The 14,712-nt window shown below is 38.1% G+C and overlaps 1 protein-coding gene and 1 pseudogene across 1 annotated transcript; both read left to right on the top strand.

Moving 5' to 3' along the window:
* Positions 1–3,899: 3,899 nt before the first annotated feature.
* LOC120131362 (lysM domain receptor-like kinase 3) lies at positions 3,900–5,473 on the top strand. The gene has a single exon (XM_039148372.1). It carries the CDS (start codon positions 3,976–3,978, stop codon positions 5,269–5,271), a length of 1,296 nt encoding a protein of 431 aa, XP_039004303.1. The 5' UTR covers positions 3,900–3,975; the 3' UTR covers positions 5,272–5,473.
* A 2,121-nt stretch (positions 5,474–7,594) lies between these two features.
* Positions 7,595–14,416, top strand: LOC120131537 (annotated as a pseudogene).
* Positions 14,417–14,712: the final 296 nt, after the last annotated feature.

Raw genomic sequence — 14,712 nt, 5'->3', positions numbered from 1 at the left:
GGAGCTAATTTGGTCCATCTATTTCGTCTATAATCTATTTAGGTTTGGGCCGTTTCTATTTTGCACTCAGGTTTAAAATGTTCCCAGGCCTATGTTTTTTTAGGATCAGAAAAAGTAACTCTTCCCTATTAGGTCCACATACTATCTAAAATCTACTTGGATTATGTCTGTGTTGGAAAAAATACTTCAGCCCCAATAAATTAAAATTAATCTATTTCTTAAATAGTTTCAGATAATTATTAGATAATATTTATTTAAATTTTTCATAACCTATTAAATATATATAATCCCTGCAAACATAATTACTTGAACAAATTTTTTGTAAGGAGAACAATCGTTCCTTGTACCACTTAGATAAAAAAAATAGTCTAAATATTATTGAAGTGCATAGTGGTTACGGAGATAGACTAAATTGAAAAGTGTTTGGGTTTTAAAAGTTGATTTACCACATTCAAAGACTGGTTTACCTTCCACACGGCCGCAAGGAGAACAAAAACCGCCTTTGTCAACTGCTTGAAACACAAAGCAATGGTGGGAATCGAGCGTCAAATTGTGGCAAGTTGCGTCTCATTTGTCAAAAAGGCTCCACTGCCACCTTCCAAAGTGAAATATTGCAGCCGCCACCAAGACTTTTGGTTCAAGATAAGGTTGGGTCGACTTTCAACCAAACACAGTGTAGCCTGTGTAGGCTCTTCGGTCCTAAGGCTCAAATACTTACTAAAAGCGAGGCTGTTGACTGTTGAGTGTTGGGACAGATCAAACATCTTTCCCCTGCACTCGTGATAAAAGTTCAGACCAGTGCGATTAAGAATAACAATAAAAGTTATTGTCTATCTATTAAATTATATATTTAAATTTTAATAATTTTTAAAATATTTAAGTCAAGTTTAGTTTATTAAATTTTAAACTGACATAAACAAAATATTTAAATAAAAAATAAAAACCAAAACTTATTTTTAATTTAAAAATTAAAAATATTTGGATTGAAAAAAAAATTGAACCCAAAGTTACTCCCACATCTGGTGTAGTTGTCATATTGTTCTTGCTTTTTTTTTTCTTTTAAAAAAATCAAAATAGAAAAGGAAAAAGTATAAATATAATTCGGTTAGTACTTATTTATTAAAAAAATCAGCTTATATTAAATGTAATTATATTATGAATGAAAAATATTTTATATAACATATATAGGGATGGGCATGGGTTGGGTTAGTAATTTTACATTTTTCACCTGACTCGACTCGACCTGAAAAATATATGACCTCCACCCGACCCAAACCCTATCTGATTTTTTGAGATAAAATCCGAACTCGATCCAGTCCGACCTGAATAGGGATGGCAAAAAAACCCGAACCCGACGGGGAAAACCGAAAACCGAATTAAACGGGTCGGGTTCGGGGATGATAAACGGGGACGGGGACGGGGAAAACCCATTTATTTTAAACGGGGACGGGGACGGGGACGGGTTTGGTAATCCCCGCCCCGATTACCCGATTACCCACCCCGATACCCGACCCGATAAATATTAAAAATAATTATTTATATATATATATATATATATATATATATATAATATTAATAAATTTAATTTAAATAAAAAATATATATTTAATTTAAATATATATATACCCGGCCCGATTCCCAGCCCAATACCGACCCAATACCCGACCCAATACTCGGCCCAATACCCGTTTAAATAACCGTTTATGCTAAACGGGGATACCCGTTTCCCCGCGGTTTTCTCCGATTACCCGACGGGGATCCCCGTTTAAATCCCCACGGTTTTTTAAACGGGGACGGATACCGGTTTTTTAAACGGGGACGGGGACAGGGGGACCAATACCCGGCCCGTTGCCATCCCTAAACCTGAAACAATAAAAAATGTTATTTTTACTCAATAAAATTAATGATTTAATTGGAAAAAAATAATATATATAGAGAGATATTATTGTAATTAGTCCTAAATATATAATGTAAAATTATATTTTTTTGGGTCAGGTTGGGTCAGGTATTTTTACCCTAAACCTGAATCCGATCAGACCCGAACATCACCTTTAAAAAACCCAACCCGACCAAAATTAAAAAAACCTCGACCCGATCAAGTCGAAACCCGTCGAGTTCGGGTCTCATGCCTATCTCTAAATATATATACATATTTATTTTAGGTAATTAATTTATTTTCCCAATGGTGTGTTTAATATCTCATTGTACTATTGTTTTAATATTAAATCAATAATATTTGTTAAAAACTCATTATCTAATAAATACATGTATAATTTTTAATTTCCTTTATTTAAAAAAACTTTAATCCCTAATATATCAAGTTCTTAAAATAAACAAAAAATTATAAAAGTCTTAAACCTCTAATTCCTCAATTTTCAAAGTCTATTTGCTTCTACTGAGTTGATAATCAACGTCCACACTTTCTATCATCGAAATCATATTGGTTCAATTCCCACTTCTTGTTGCATTAATTACCTCAATTGGTAGAGCGCAAGGCTCTTAATCTTGTGGTCGTGGGATCGAGTCCCACTGTGGGCAATTCATAATTCTGATTGTCGGAGATCTTCCATGGAAGCTGCTCTCAAACTGACGTTGGGGACAGCCTACTATCTTACCTCCCATCACTCCATTACATATGGGAATATGATCAACTAATAAACTGTAATATGTCTAGATGATTTGATTCATTGATTCGGTTCAGACAGCAGTATAAGTTTCTTTAAAAACGATAAATCAATGAACGATAATTAAGTGAATGTAGTTGGTGAACAACGAAACACGGTTTAAAGGTATTTAGGAATTTAGGCATTTTATGCGACGACAAGAGAACGATCAAGCAACGAGAGTCTATCGGTGAAAGAGATAATTAGTAGTGACTAGTGATTGATTCGACGGTACATGTTAATAAATGATGATAAATTAATCTGACAATCTAGGGAATAAAAATTTTAAGAATTCTTTTTACAAAAAATTAAGGATTATATTTTTAGGGGAAAAAACCCAAATCACAAATTATGTATTTATTAAATGATATATTAAGGACGTAGACTATTAAATCTTAAAATAGTAACAAAAAGATATCTAAAACACTTAAAATAAGAAGTATGTATAATTAAGATAGTTGTTAAACATTTTTTTTAATTGAGAAGCGATTAAGGCGAGAGGCTAAGACTAAAAATCATCGAGCCAGTGAATTGAGGCTGCAAACAAGAAGAGAAGATTAACCATGTCCACAGGGGGAGTTGAAATACACCAGGTTGTAATGGTGATCCGAGGTTAGGTTATCTATTCGGTCGGCCACTTAATTATCATTTCTTGAGAACCACTAGAAACGAATCTCCCATGGACGATTGCACTAGGGAGAGCGGATTGCGTTTGGGGTCATCTTTAACCATCATTTTAACTGGTCGGGAGCTGTCCAGCTCCACTAGGATTCGATCAATGGCAAAATTCAAAGCAACAAGGAGACCTTCATAGATGCCAATATTCTTGCTAAAACCGACAATTAAAATCGCGAAAATTTTCTTCAAACTACTTTTTTTATATTAAGTAAAAATTAATTAATACTAAAATGATATCCCACGGTATTAATTGACTTTTTCTAGTGAATTGCTATAAACATTGAATAATATTTTCTTAGAAAGAAAATGAAAGAATAATAACTATCAATATCAAAGGTTTTGAGTTGAATGTCATACTAGTTTTTTTAATATTTTTTAACGGCCCATTAATTTTACCGACAAGCCGTGACTTCCCCTCCAATGGGGGAGGGGAGGATTGAGGAGAATCCAAGGAGCTATTCTTTCACATGTGGAGGTTAGCAGCAGCACCATTCGCACTCCCCCTCGTCTCTAGCCCATCATCTATAATACAATCCATTATGCCAAATTTCCAGTAATTAGCCCCCAAACTCACCCTATGTTTCGTTGACTTTTCAATTCCACCCTCCTCTCCTCTTTCCCAGCGCAAAACCAAATGGGGGCCAACGCGTCGGAACCTACCTCGTCCCGGACTCAACGGACTCGCTGGAGTCGGTCCCCTCGAACTGCGTCCAATCACCTCAGTTCGTCTCCCTCCGATTCGCAATCTAGTCCTACTACCGTATCTTACACATCCGCTTCATCTTACACAAAAGAGACGTCGTGGGAGACTTCAATTTCAAGCCCAAGTTCACTTTCAAGCTTCCGCGAATCCCTCTCCGAAAATCCTCACATCTACGACATAACCGAAATCCGAGCTGCCACCAACAACTTCTTAGCCAAGCGTTTCTCATCCAATTCATCCTCTACCGCCGCTTGCTGGCGCTGCAATCTCCGTGGCCGTGATACTGTCGTTTTCCAACGCAAGTTTCGCCGCAAAATCCAGAAGTCTCAACTCAAAGAGCGATTATCCATCATCTGTAGAAGCAATCACATGAGTATAATCAAACTCCTCGGCGCTTCCATATCCGGCGACTATATTTACCTCGTTTATGAGTTCATCGAAGGATCAAATCTCGTTGAGTGCTTGAGAAACCCTAGGAATCCGAGCTTTACCGTTCTCTCGACGTGGATTTCTCGAATTCAAGTCGCTACGGATCTCGCTCACGGTCTCGATTATGTTCACAATAGCACCGGATTAAAAATCAGCATCGTTCATAATCATATAAAAAGCAGTAGCATTATTGTTACAGAGCCTTCTTTCAAAGCCAAGATTTGCCATTTTGGAACGGCACAGCTTTGTGGTGAAACGGACAAGGAAACACTAGAAACCGGCTCTTCGAGACTAGAAACAGAAATTGAAGAAGGTAATGTGAGTTTTAGGGAATTGAATAGATCCGACAGTACGGGCAGGAAATTCGAAGCGCTGAGAGATTACATGTCGCCAGAATTCAGATCCAGCGGCATCATGACACAAAAATCAGATGTTTACGCCTTCGGTGTGGTGATTTTGGAACTGTTATCCGGGAAGGAGCCGTTGAAATATCGACATGATAAAAGGACCGGTGATTTTCTAAGGACGTCATTGGTGGATACTGCGACGGCAGCCGCGGCGGAGGGAAGGGGAGGGTTGAGGAAGTGGGTTGATAGGAGGTTGAATGACTCGTTTCCAGTTGAGGTGGCGGAGAAGCTGATACGTCTGGCGTTGGATTGCGTACACGTGGATCCTGATCAACGGCCTGATATGGGACGCGTGGCAGGGAAGATATCCAAACTTTATCTTGAGTCGAGGATTTGGTCGGATAATGTAAAACTTCCGACCGGTATTTCGGTCTCCTTGGCAGCTAGATGAGTTGGAAATATGGCAGCCTGGTCATCCTTGAGTTCTTTCAGTACTCACGCTTGATTTTGACAGATGTGGAAAGAAACAGATTTTATTCTTTTGCTCAATCAGCATATCAGTTGAAATCTCATCGTCTATTTTATGAAAATTACTATGGCCGACATCATGAAGACGACAATTATAAAATTGTTGGCGTATTGCTGTAATACACCCTGAGAGATTAAGTCGATCTTTGAAAAGTATAGTGTAAAGTGATTTTTTTCCTCTAACAATTTCAGCTGTTTGTTCATTTTCTATTCTGTAATATCGTTTTTTCTTTCATGCCTAATCAAGGAAAATTGGAAAACAATTTGTTTGCATCGCCAGCCAACAGATACTGGAAACTAATTTGGAAAGTAGCTTGTTCATTAGTGTGCAACTTTTATGGGGTATTAGGCACACCAGATTGGAGATATCCCCGCAATGGTAAAATCAAACGGTAGATATAAAATGAGTCGGGTTTAAATAAAAATGAAGATACTATCCTCAGTCATTACATTTGCTTAGTTGTTAACTCATATAAGCTCTGGGTTTTTGCGTGGGCTTTTAAGAACAAATCAAGCAAAAGAGAATAATACAAAAGGAGAAGTAAATTCTTTTCCATAATATACATCGCGTGATACAGTCATTGTACCTGTTGAGCCAAACTTTTGATGCTGCAGTAGGGTCTGAATCTCATGCATATTTTCTTATTGATTTAGCATCTTCTGAAGCATGGTGACCTATACAAATAGTAGAACAAAATCATCAACATGATCGTTTTCAATTCATATTGTTTGTTTGTGTCAACCTGAAGAGAACTTGATCGAAACGATAAGGAATGCATATATCTTTTAACATTAAATCATGACATGCCATATAATTTGCGTTACAACCCCACACAACATTCCCGTCGAAGCATTGTGCGTTCGTAAGCTTCTTTTGGGCCTAAAGAAGACTTCATTTCCGTCCACCGGTCATAATACAATTTAGCCCAAAAAATAAAGTTGTGATCCGTTTAAGAAGCAGTATAGTCATCTCATCCCATTCACCACAAGCATCGATTATAACAAACCACTTTCTCTTTCTGTTGCATCTATTGAAAGGTATATAATTGGTGTTGTTTCATATTGAGATTATTAGACTTCATTTCCGTCCTACCTTCATCATGCAGTCTTGTGTCCTTCCAGTTTCTCTGTGTGACAAAATTGAAGTCATGGTACGCCGATTCGTATGCGGATCTACCACTTCCTCTAAGCGTATGTCTGTTGTTAACTGGAATTCCTTATGCCAGTCGGTTGGTTCTTCATGGCGGACTTGGCATTAGGAAAATGAGGGTCCATAATTTTGCTTTAATATTTAAGATTTGTCACGGCCTTGTCCATTCCCCAACGTCGCTTTTGATCTGGCTCCTTCGAGAGAAGTACAGGATGATGGCTCTATGTTTCCAATCCATCGTTAGAGCTGGTTGCTCTTCCCTCTAGAGTCTATTCGCTTCTGGCACGATTTGTGGGTTCCTCAGTTTGGTGTCTTGTTTGACAATGCGGCATCCTATTCCCTTATTGATGATGATCTTCTTGTCTGCGATCTGCTAAACCCCAATGGAACTTGGAATTGGCAGTATATTGAAGGTGTCCTACTTGGCTAGTTCCAACAGCGATTTCGTTCATTCAAAGCATTCAGCCGTCGGCTGCCTCACTGGGTCCAGAATGTGTGTACTGGCGAGAAGATCCCCAGCGGCGTTTTTCAGTTAAAAGTGCGTACACTATTCTGGATCAGGCAAACTGGAACGCTAAGGATGTTCAGTGGACCTTAACCTGGAAGCTCAAGGTTCCAGAAAGACTTTGCGGATTCCTTTGGTTGGCTATGCAGGATAAACTACTAACAAACCAGATTCGCTGTGCCAGACGTTTCGCCTCCGATTCCTCTTGTTCGGCTTGTAATTGTGCGACGGAATCTCTCCTCCATTTGCTCCGTGATTGTCCTTAGACGCACCAGCACTGGTGCAGTGTAAATGCTAGTTACAACCTTCCTGCTTTCTTCAATCTTCAGCTCGAGGAATGGTTGATGCAGAATCTTCGACTCCATACCCATTGTTCCATCATTAATGGGGAATGGGATATCTTATTTTCTTTTATTTTGTGGCAGCTGTGGAAAGGTAGAGATAATCGAATCTTTCAACATCTAAATGTTGACATAAAGAGCTGTTTTCAAGCTGGAATTTCATGGGGTAAATTCTATGGAGATTCTATTACCACATCTCCTAAGCCTACTGCCCCTTTGTTTACTTAGATTAGTTGGTCTATGCCGGACGATGGATGGATTTGTCTCAACACTGACGGTGCGCTATCTCCTTCCACCAATCTGGGTTCAATTGGTGGTCTGATTTGCAACTCTAGGGGCGACTGTTTAGCGGCTTTCTGCAGATTCCTAGGTCATATTAAGCTGAACTTTGGGGCATCGTCGATGGCCTCCAAATTGCATGGCAGCATGGCTATGAGAAAATCATTGTTCGAACGGATAGTATTGCAGCTATTCAACTACTCTCCCCACCGCTGGTGGACAGCCCTTTTGCGTTGGTGAGATCCATTGCTCAGCTCATGGACCGGCCTTGGTTTATCAAGTTCAAGAAGATTTACCGTGAAACGAATAATGCGACAGACTACATTGCCAAGCAGCCTGCCCCTAGTGATGGCTCTGTGTTTATTTTTTATTCTCTTTCGATACCTCTTCTTGACATTCTTCATCGGGATATTCATGGTCCCCCTACTCTCGTTTGAGAAGTCAGTGTCTGGACGTTTACCCTCTCTCTACTATTCAAAAAAATAAATAAAATTGAATTGATAAAATATATAGATTTTGAGATGAAAACTATTATTATACTGAATTATATTAGCTTTTTCATTAAAATAGGGAAACATGTAACGTTGATGATCATTTAGATAAAAACATAATATGATAATAAAAGAAGAGAAAAATAATAGCATGGTGACTGATAAATATGTAGCGTTGGGTGACCAATCAGAAATGGAAGAACGATCTAGAAGCATTTATCGCTCAACAAATTAAAATTATTCGTTTTTTCCATGAAAGATTGTATTCATTTATGTTCTAATGTTTAAAATATTTTCTCAAGTTTACTGTTTATGTTATTCGTGTTTTGCATGTTATAGAGGATTTGGTTGTGACTCATAATCGTCTGGTGTATGTATGTATATGTCCTTAACTAATTGCGATATTCTCCAACTTAGAATTTAGATATTGCAGGCTGTTTTTGTATCGACTTTAAATGCTTGTTTTTTGGTGTCAATTGCATTAACTATATACTGGTTGGCTATTCTAAAGGGAGGAATGTTGTCTTGGATGAATATGGAAGTCCAAAAGTAGTTAATGATGGAGTGACTATAGCCCGAGCAATTGAGCTTCCTAATGCTATGGAAAATGCTGGTGCAGCTCTTATCAGAGAGGTCACACAATCCTTTTACTATTAATCTTCTGATGTTGAATATGTCTACGATCTCACGTTGACATGATCATTGGAATTGACATCTTTAGTTTATTCTTTGGCTGTAGGATGAAGGTTGCTAGTAAAACTAATGACTTCTGGTGACGGGACAACTACAGCATCTGTACTTGCACGTGAAATAATAAAACTAGGACTTCTCAGTGTTACCTCTGGTGCAAATCCTGTATCGGTAAAGAAGGGTATTGATAAAACAGTTCAAGGGTTGGTAGGAGAGCTGGAAAAAGAAGGCCAGGCCTGTTAAAGATCATGATGATATCAAAGGTATTCTGCATAAATATAATTCGTTTCTGCGCACCAAAACTATTTGCCACTAGCGATCAACCCCCAATTTATCTTTATGTGGGTACTTATGCTTCTTATTTTCAGCCGTGGCGTCCGTATCTTCCGGAAATGATGACCTTATCGGAACAATGGTTGCTGATGCAATTGACAAAGTTGGGCCTGATGGTGCTTTGTCCATTGAGTCATCTTCCTCATTTGAGACCACAGTTGATGTTGAGGAAGGAATGGAGGTATGCCTTGTTGCCGATATTTAACCCATCGGTATTATTCTTTATCACTTACTATAGAAGTAACCTGGAAATCTTAGTGGCAGTTGAAATCTGATTTTTATTCGAGTTGTCTTGGTTTCTTTTTCCTACTACTTGCAGATTGACAGAGGTTACATCTCCCCACAATTTGTAACAAATCCTGAGAAATTGATTTGTGAATTTGAGAATGCAAGAGTGTTGGTAACTGATCAGAAGATTTCAGCTATAAAGGACATAATTCCCCTGTTGGAGAAAACCACTCAATTAAGATCTCCTTTGCTTATAATTGCTGAAGATGTCACTGGAGAGGCTCTGGCCACACTTGTGGTGAACAATTTGCGGGGTATACTCAATGTTGCAGCCATTAAAGCTCCTGGTTTTGGTGAAAGGAGAAAAGCTATCCTTCAAGATATTGCCATTATGACTGGTATGTTAGCTGCCATGTTATTTTTTTTTTATAAAAAAGATGGGAACTTTAGTCCATGTTTTATAATGTTTGATTGATTATGTAAACTGTAGGTGCTGAATACCAAGCTACTGATTTGGGTTTGCGCATTGAGAATACCTCTGTGGAGCAGCTTGGCGTTGCTAGAAAAGTGATCATCACCAAGGATTCAACTCAACTCATAGCTGAGTCAGCCTCTAAGGATGAGATACAATCTAGGGTGGCACAACTAAAGAAGGAGCTTGCCACTACAGCAAAATGGGTTTTTAGCGGCACTTTTAGCGGCGTTTTTTGAACAAACGCCGGTAAATACTTGTGTTTTAGTGGCGTTTGTATATAAACGCCGCTACCTACTGTACTTTAGTGGCGTTTTCGTATAAACGCCGCTAAATAATGTACAATAGTGGCGTTTTAAGCACAAACGCCGCTAAATGCTCGTACTTTAGTGGCGTTTCTATATAAACGCCGCTAAATAATGTATTATAGTGACGTTTTAAGCACAAACGCCGCTAAATGCTCGTACTTTAGTGGCGTTTTTGTATAAACGCCGCTAAATACTATACTTTAGTGGCATTTTAAGCACAAACGCCGCTAAATTCTAGTACTTTAGTGGCGTTTCTATACAAACGCCGCTAAATGCACGTACTTTAGTGGCGTTTTTATAAAAACGCCGCCAAAGACTCGTACTTTAGCGACGTTTTTATACAAACGCCGCCAAAGACTCGTACTTTAGCGACGTTTTTATACAAACGCCGCCAAAGACCTGTACTTTAGTGGCGTTTTTATACAAACGCCGCCAAAGACCCGTACTTTAGTGGCGTTTTTATGCAAACGCTGCCAAAGACCCGTACTTTAGTGGCGTTTCTGCGGCTAAACCCCCCAAAACACGTACGCACTTGAATCCCATTAATTTTTTTAAAGAAACCCTAAAACCTTGTTATGTTTACCCTTCTAACTTTCTGCCGCTTACATCTCTCTCACTCTTATTCTTTTTATCCTTAATAGAAAATGAACCAGAGGCCAAAATCCTCCATGGCCAACCCTCCCCTAGCAACTCCGACAACCTAAGACCATTTCTAGACCTTCCAAAATCGTCTCTTTCGCAGCCCCAATGCCAAACTCAATGGCATTACTTCAAAACCGGCCAATACCGGAGAATCCGACCCCAACGACGACGATGCCTCTTCCAAAGACGACCTCCCTCTCCTTGAATCCGCCGCCGAAGGTATCCAGGAGCTCGAGAAGAAATGCGCAGCCTTCGTGCGCAATGACGTGTACGGTTCAATGGGATGTGGAAAGCTGCCATTGAAAGAGAAACTCCTGCTGGGCATCGCCCTCGTCACGCTTCTCCCTATACGTCTCGTTTTGGTAATGACTATTTTGGTCGTGTATTACTTGATTTGTAGAATTTTTACGCTATTCTCGACCCCGAATCTGGAGGATGAGCAGGAAGATTTTGCACATTTGGGTGGGTGTAGGCGAGCCGTGATAGTCCAGTCGGGTCGGTTTCTTTCTAGGTTGCTGCTTTTTACGGTAGGATTTTATTGGATTAATGAAACTCATAAGGATTCAGCAAATACCCAAGAAAGTTCAAAAACCGAGGTAGAAAGTTCAAAAACCGAGGTAGGATTTAAGATGATTCATATGCATTTAGTTATGATAACTGACAGACTTTAGTTAAACACAAGAAGTAATTGCTTGATCAACATTTTCCTGAATTTATATTTCTGTGTATGATTTTTCTACAGAGTACTAAACAATCAGAACAACAAGAAAGGCCTGGTTTTTTCCACTCTTCTCATTTTAGTAGTTGATTATGGTATAAAATGTAAGCTTTTGATGTTTTAACTGACATATCTCTTGTTTGGTTTTTTCCTTTGAAATGCTTGGATTTTATTGCTGAAGAGATCAGTGAGTAAACTTCCCTTAATTGGTCTTATCGGGTGAGAGTTAATTTTATCCTCGTAAATTTCTCCCGTGATTTGGTGCAAAACAGTCTGCAGTTTGGTTGCCATAATTGATTTTTTTGCCTTTTAAAGCTTGATATAGTTATGGGACTTATGTCAATAGTTTTCTTTTATGTCACTCATTCTCCTAATCTACAAGCTTCACATCTTATGTTGTAACAATGTCTAGCAAGCGAACCATTTACATTAGAATAAGAATCTTCAGTTTTGGAAAGAGTATTGTGTGCATCAATTAGTTCTTGGTAGTTATATGTTTCTTTTGTTTTGTATCTTTCCTACCAGTTCTATATTTCCTGTGTAGTAGAAATAAATTGGTTTTGAACTGGCGTGATGAATGATATTTGGCTTGTTTCTTACAGCAAATGTCTTGGTTGTGTCTATGTTCAGCGCGAGTCAAAATCATCAGACTTTAAAGGTGTTGCAGGTGAGTCAAAATAAATTGATTTTGAACTGTTACTACTACTATTTTAAAGCTTTTTCAGAGTTTTAGATTTATCATTCAAAATCATCAGGCTTTTTCAGGTTACTGCTAACAGCTGGGAAAGTGGCCTCTTTATCTTATTTCTTGTTGTATTTGCAATAATTGCTGATGGTTATGATCAATATTGTTTATAATCAACATGTTTGTCTTTCATGTACTATATTAATGTATCTTGTTTCCCTGCATTTTGTGATTTTAATCATTCCCTGCATTTTGTGATTTTAATCATTAATTATTTTAGAAGCTTTTTTCTTTATGAAGTTTTGGTCTATTAGCTATTGTCTTTTTTTCTTTTAATTGTTTGAATTATCTATTGTTTTGCTATCAGCTTCTTGCCAACCATACTCTGTTCATAGTTCTGAATTTTAGGTGTTATTCTTGAAATGCAATAGAACTATCACGAGCATTTCTATGCCAAATCAGAAGCATCACACCTGTGTCACAAACATTTTTTGCTTAGGAATGTTTGAAGCATTGTACCCATTAAGGGTTGACAGTGTTATGTATGTTAGTTAAATCTATATTTCTCCTCCTTTTTCCATATGCCATCTGATTATGGGGGTCTTCCAGAATGCATTGGCTAGCTTGCATATGTGGATATATGCCATGTATCATAGTTATTTAGAAAGAAGATAATGTTTAACATTTTTTCTCATTAGCTTGAACTTATGTTTGAAGGCAAGAAATTTGGAGGTAATATTGTTTAGAATCATGCTTTTTCTTCTAGTTTATCTTCTTGTAATATATTGTATTTGAATCCATTGTTTTCATTGTTGTTTGAATTGAAGGTACATTTCTGATGAAGAGAATCAATTGAAGTTGCATGCCAAAAGGAAAATTGCCACTAGAAGATTGTTTTTTATTCTAGTGAACAATGTTTTTATTCTATTGAAAGAGAAATAACCTAGAATAAATTGTAGTGAACAATCTTGAACTATGTTACATTTTAATTTAATTTTATAAAATTTGATTTATTTTTGCATATAATTTGTGTCGTAATTAAATTTTAAGTTTATTATTATTAGATAATGATATAGAATATTAAATATCAATTAATCTTAGCTAAAGAATGGTAATTATAGATCTGACTTTTTGCGGCGTTTGTGTCCAAAAACGCCGCTATAGATCCGTACTTTTGCAGCGTTTTGTATCCAAAAACGCCGCTAAATATCTAACCTTTTGCGGCGTTTGTGTCCAAAAACGCCACTATAGATCGGTCCTTTTGCAGCATTTGTATCCAAAAACGCCGCTAAATATCTAACCTTTTGCGACGTTTGTTACAAAAACGCCGCTATAGATCTCGACCTTTTGCGGCATTTGTTCCATAAACGCCGCTAGAGATCTTGACCTTTTTGCGGCGTTTGTTCTAAAAACGCCGCTATATATATCGACCTTTTGCGACGTTTGTTCCAAAAACGCCGCTATAGATCTTGAACTATAGCGGCGTTTTTGGTTCTCAAACGCCGCTAACTTTTGCGGCGCTATTTTTTGCGGCGCTTCTTGCGGCGTTTTTCCAATCGCCGCTATAGGACTAAAAAAACGCCGCTAAAACTCTATTTTCCTGTAGTGTGCTGAGACAGATTCTGTCTACGATTCGGAAAAATTAGCGGAAAGGATTGCCAAACTATCTGGTGGTGTTGCAGTCATTAAGGTGGGGGCTGCAACAGAGACCGAACTCAAAGATCGTAAGCTGCGAATTGAAGATGCCAATAATTCTACATTTGCTGCCTTAGAGGAAGGTATTGTGCCTGGTGGTGGTTCTACATTAGTTCATCTCTCAAGTTGTGTTCCTGCAATTAAGGAGAAGCTTCAAAATGCATAGGAGCTGACATTTTGCAGAAGGTGAACATTCTGAAGATTTGCTGTCTACGAGTAATGATTGAACTCGGTTTAATCATTTTAGAAACTCAGTCTAACATGAAAGGCCGCATTGAATATGTGTCATAAACGTGAACTTGCTTTCAGTGCAAGACATAGTGTAGTTGCAATTCTTGTGCTATAACCAGGTGAACATTTATTCTTTAAATTTTAAAATTATAGTGATTAATTATTTTTGCATGCAGGCTCTTGTTGCACCAGCGTCGTTGATAGCTCAAAATGCAGGAATGGAAGGTGAGGTAGTGGTGGAGAAAGTGAAGAATAGTGAATGGGGAGGTTGGTTACAATGCAATAGTGTATGGATTGTGATTTCCCTTGATTTATTTGTATATAGGCTATTTTCTCCATCGTTGGTCCCAAATGATGTGAAAAATCCTCCCAACCCCAGTCTAGCATCAAGATAAGAATCTAAAATGCATTACATCTTTGCTGTTTCATGAAAGCTCAGCTGCCTCTGGCCCATTTCAAGATTCCATTTATAACTCTCTGCTTACACATTTTTCTATTATCACGACAAGCAGGTTTGGTGGGTGCAACTGCAGATTGCTCCACATCAAAGAACCAAAACCATATCGATAATGACCCTTCTTTAGCCTTGCAGCTGG

This window comes from Hibiscus syriacus, unplaced genomic scaffold (genome assembly GCF_006381635.1).
Source record: "Hibiscus syriacus cultivar Baekdansim isolate YM2019G1 unplaced genomic scaffold, ASM638163v2 tig00110556_pilon, whole genome shotgun sequence".
NCBI lineage: Eukaryota > Viridiplantae > Streptophyta > Magnoliopsida > Malvales > Malvaceae > Hibiscus > Hibiscus syriacus.
The sequence above is the reverse complement of the archived record's forward strand: the minus strand, read 5'-3'. Positions and strand labels throughout refer to the sequence as shown.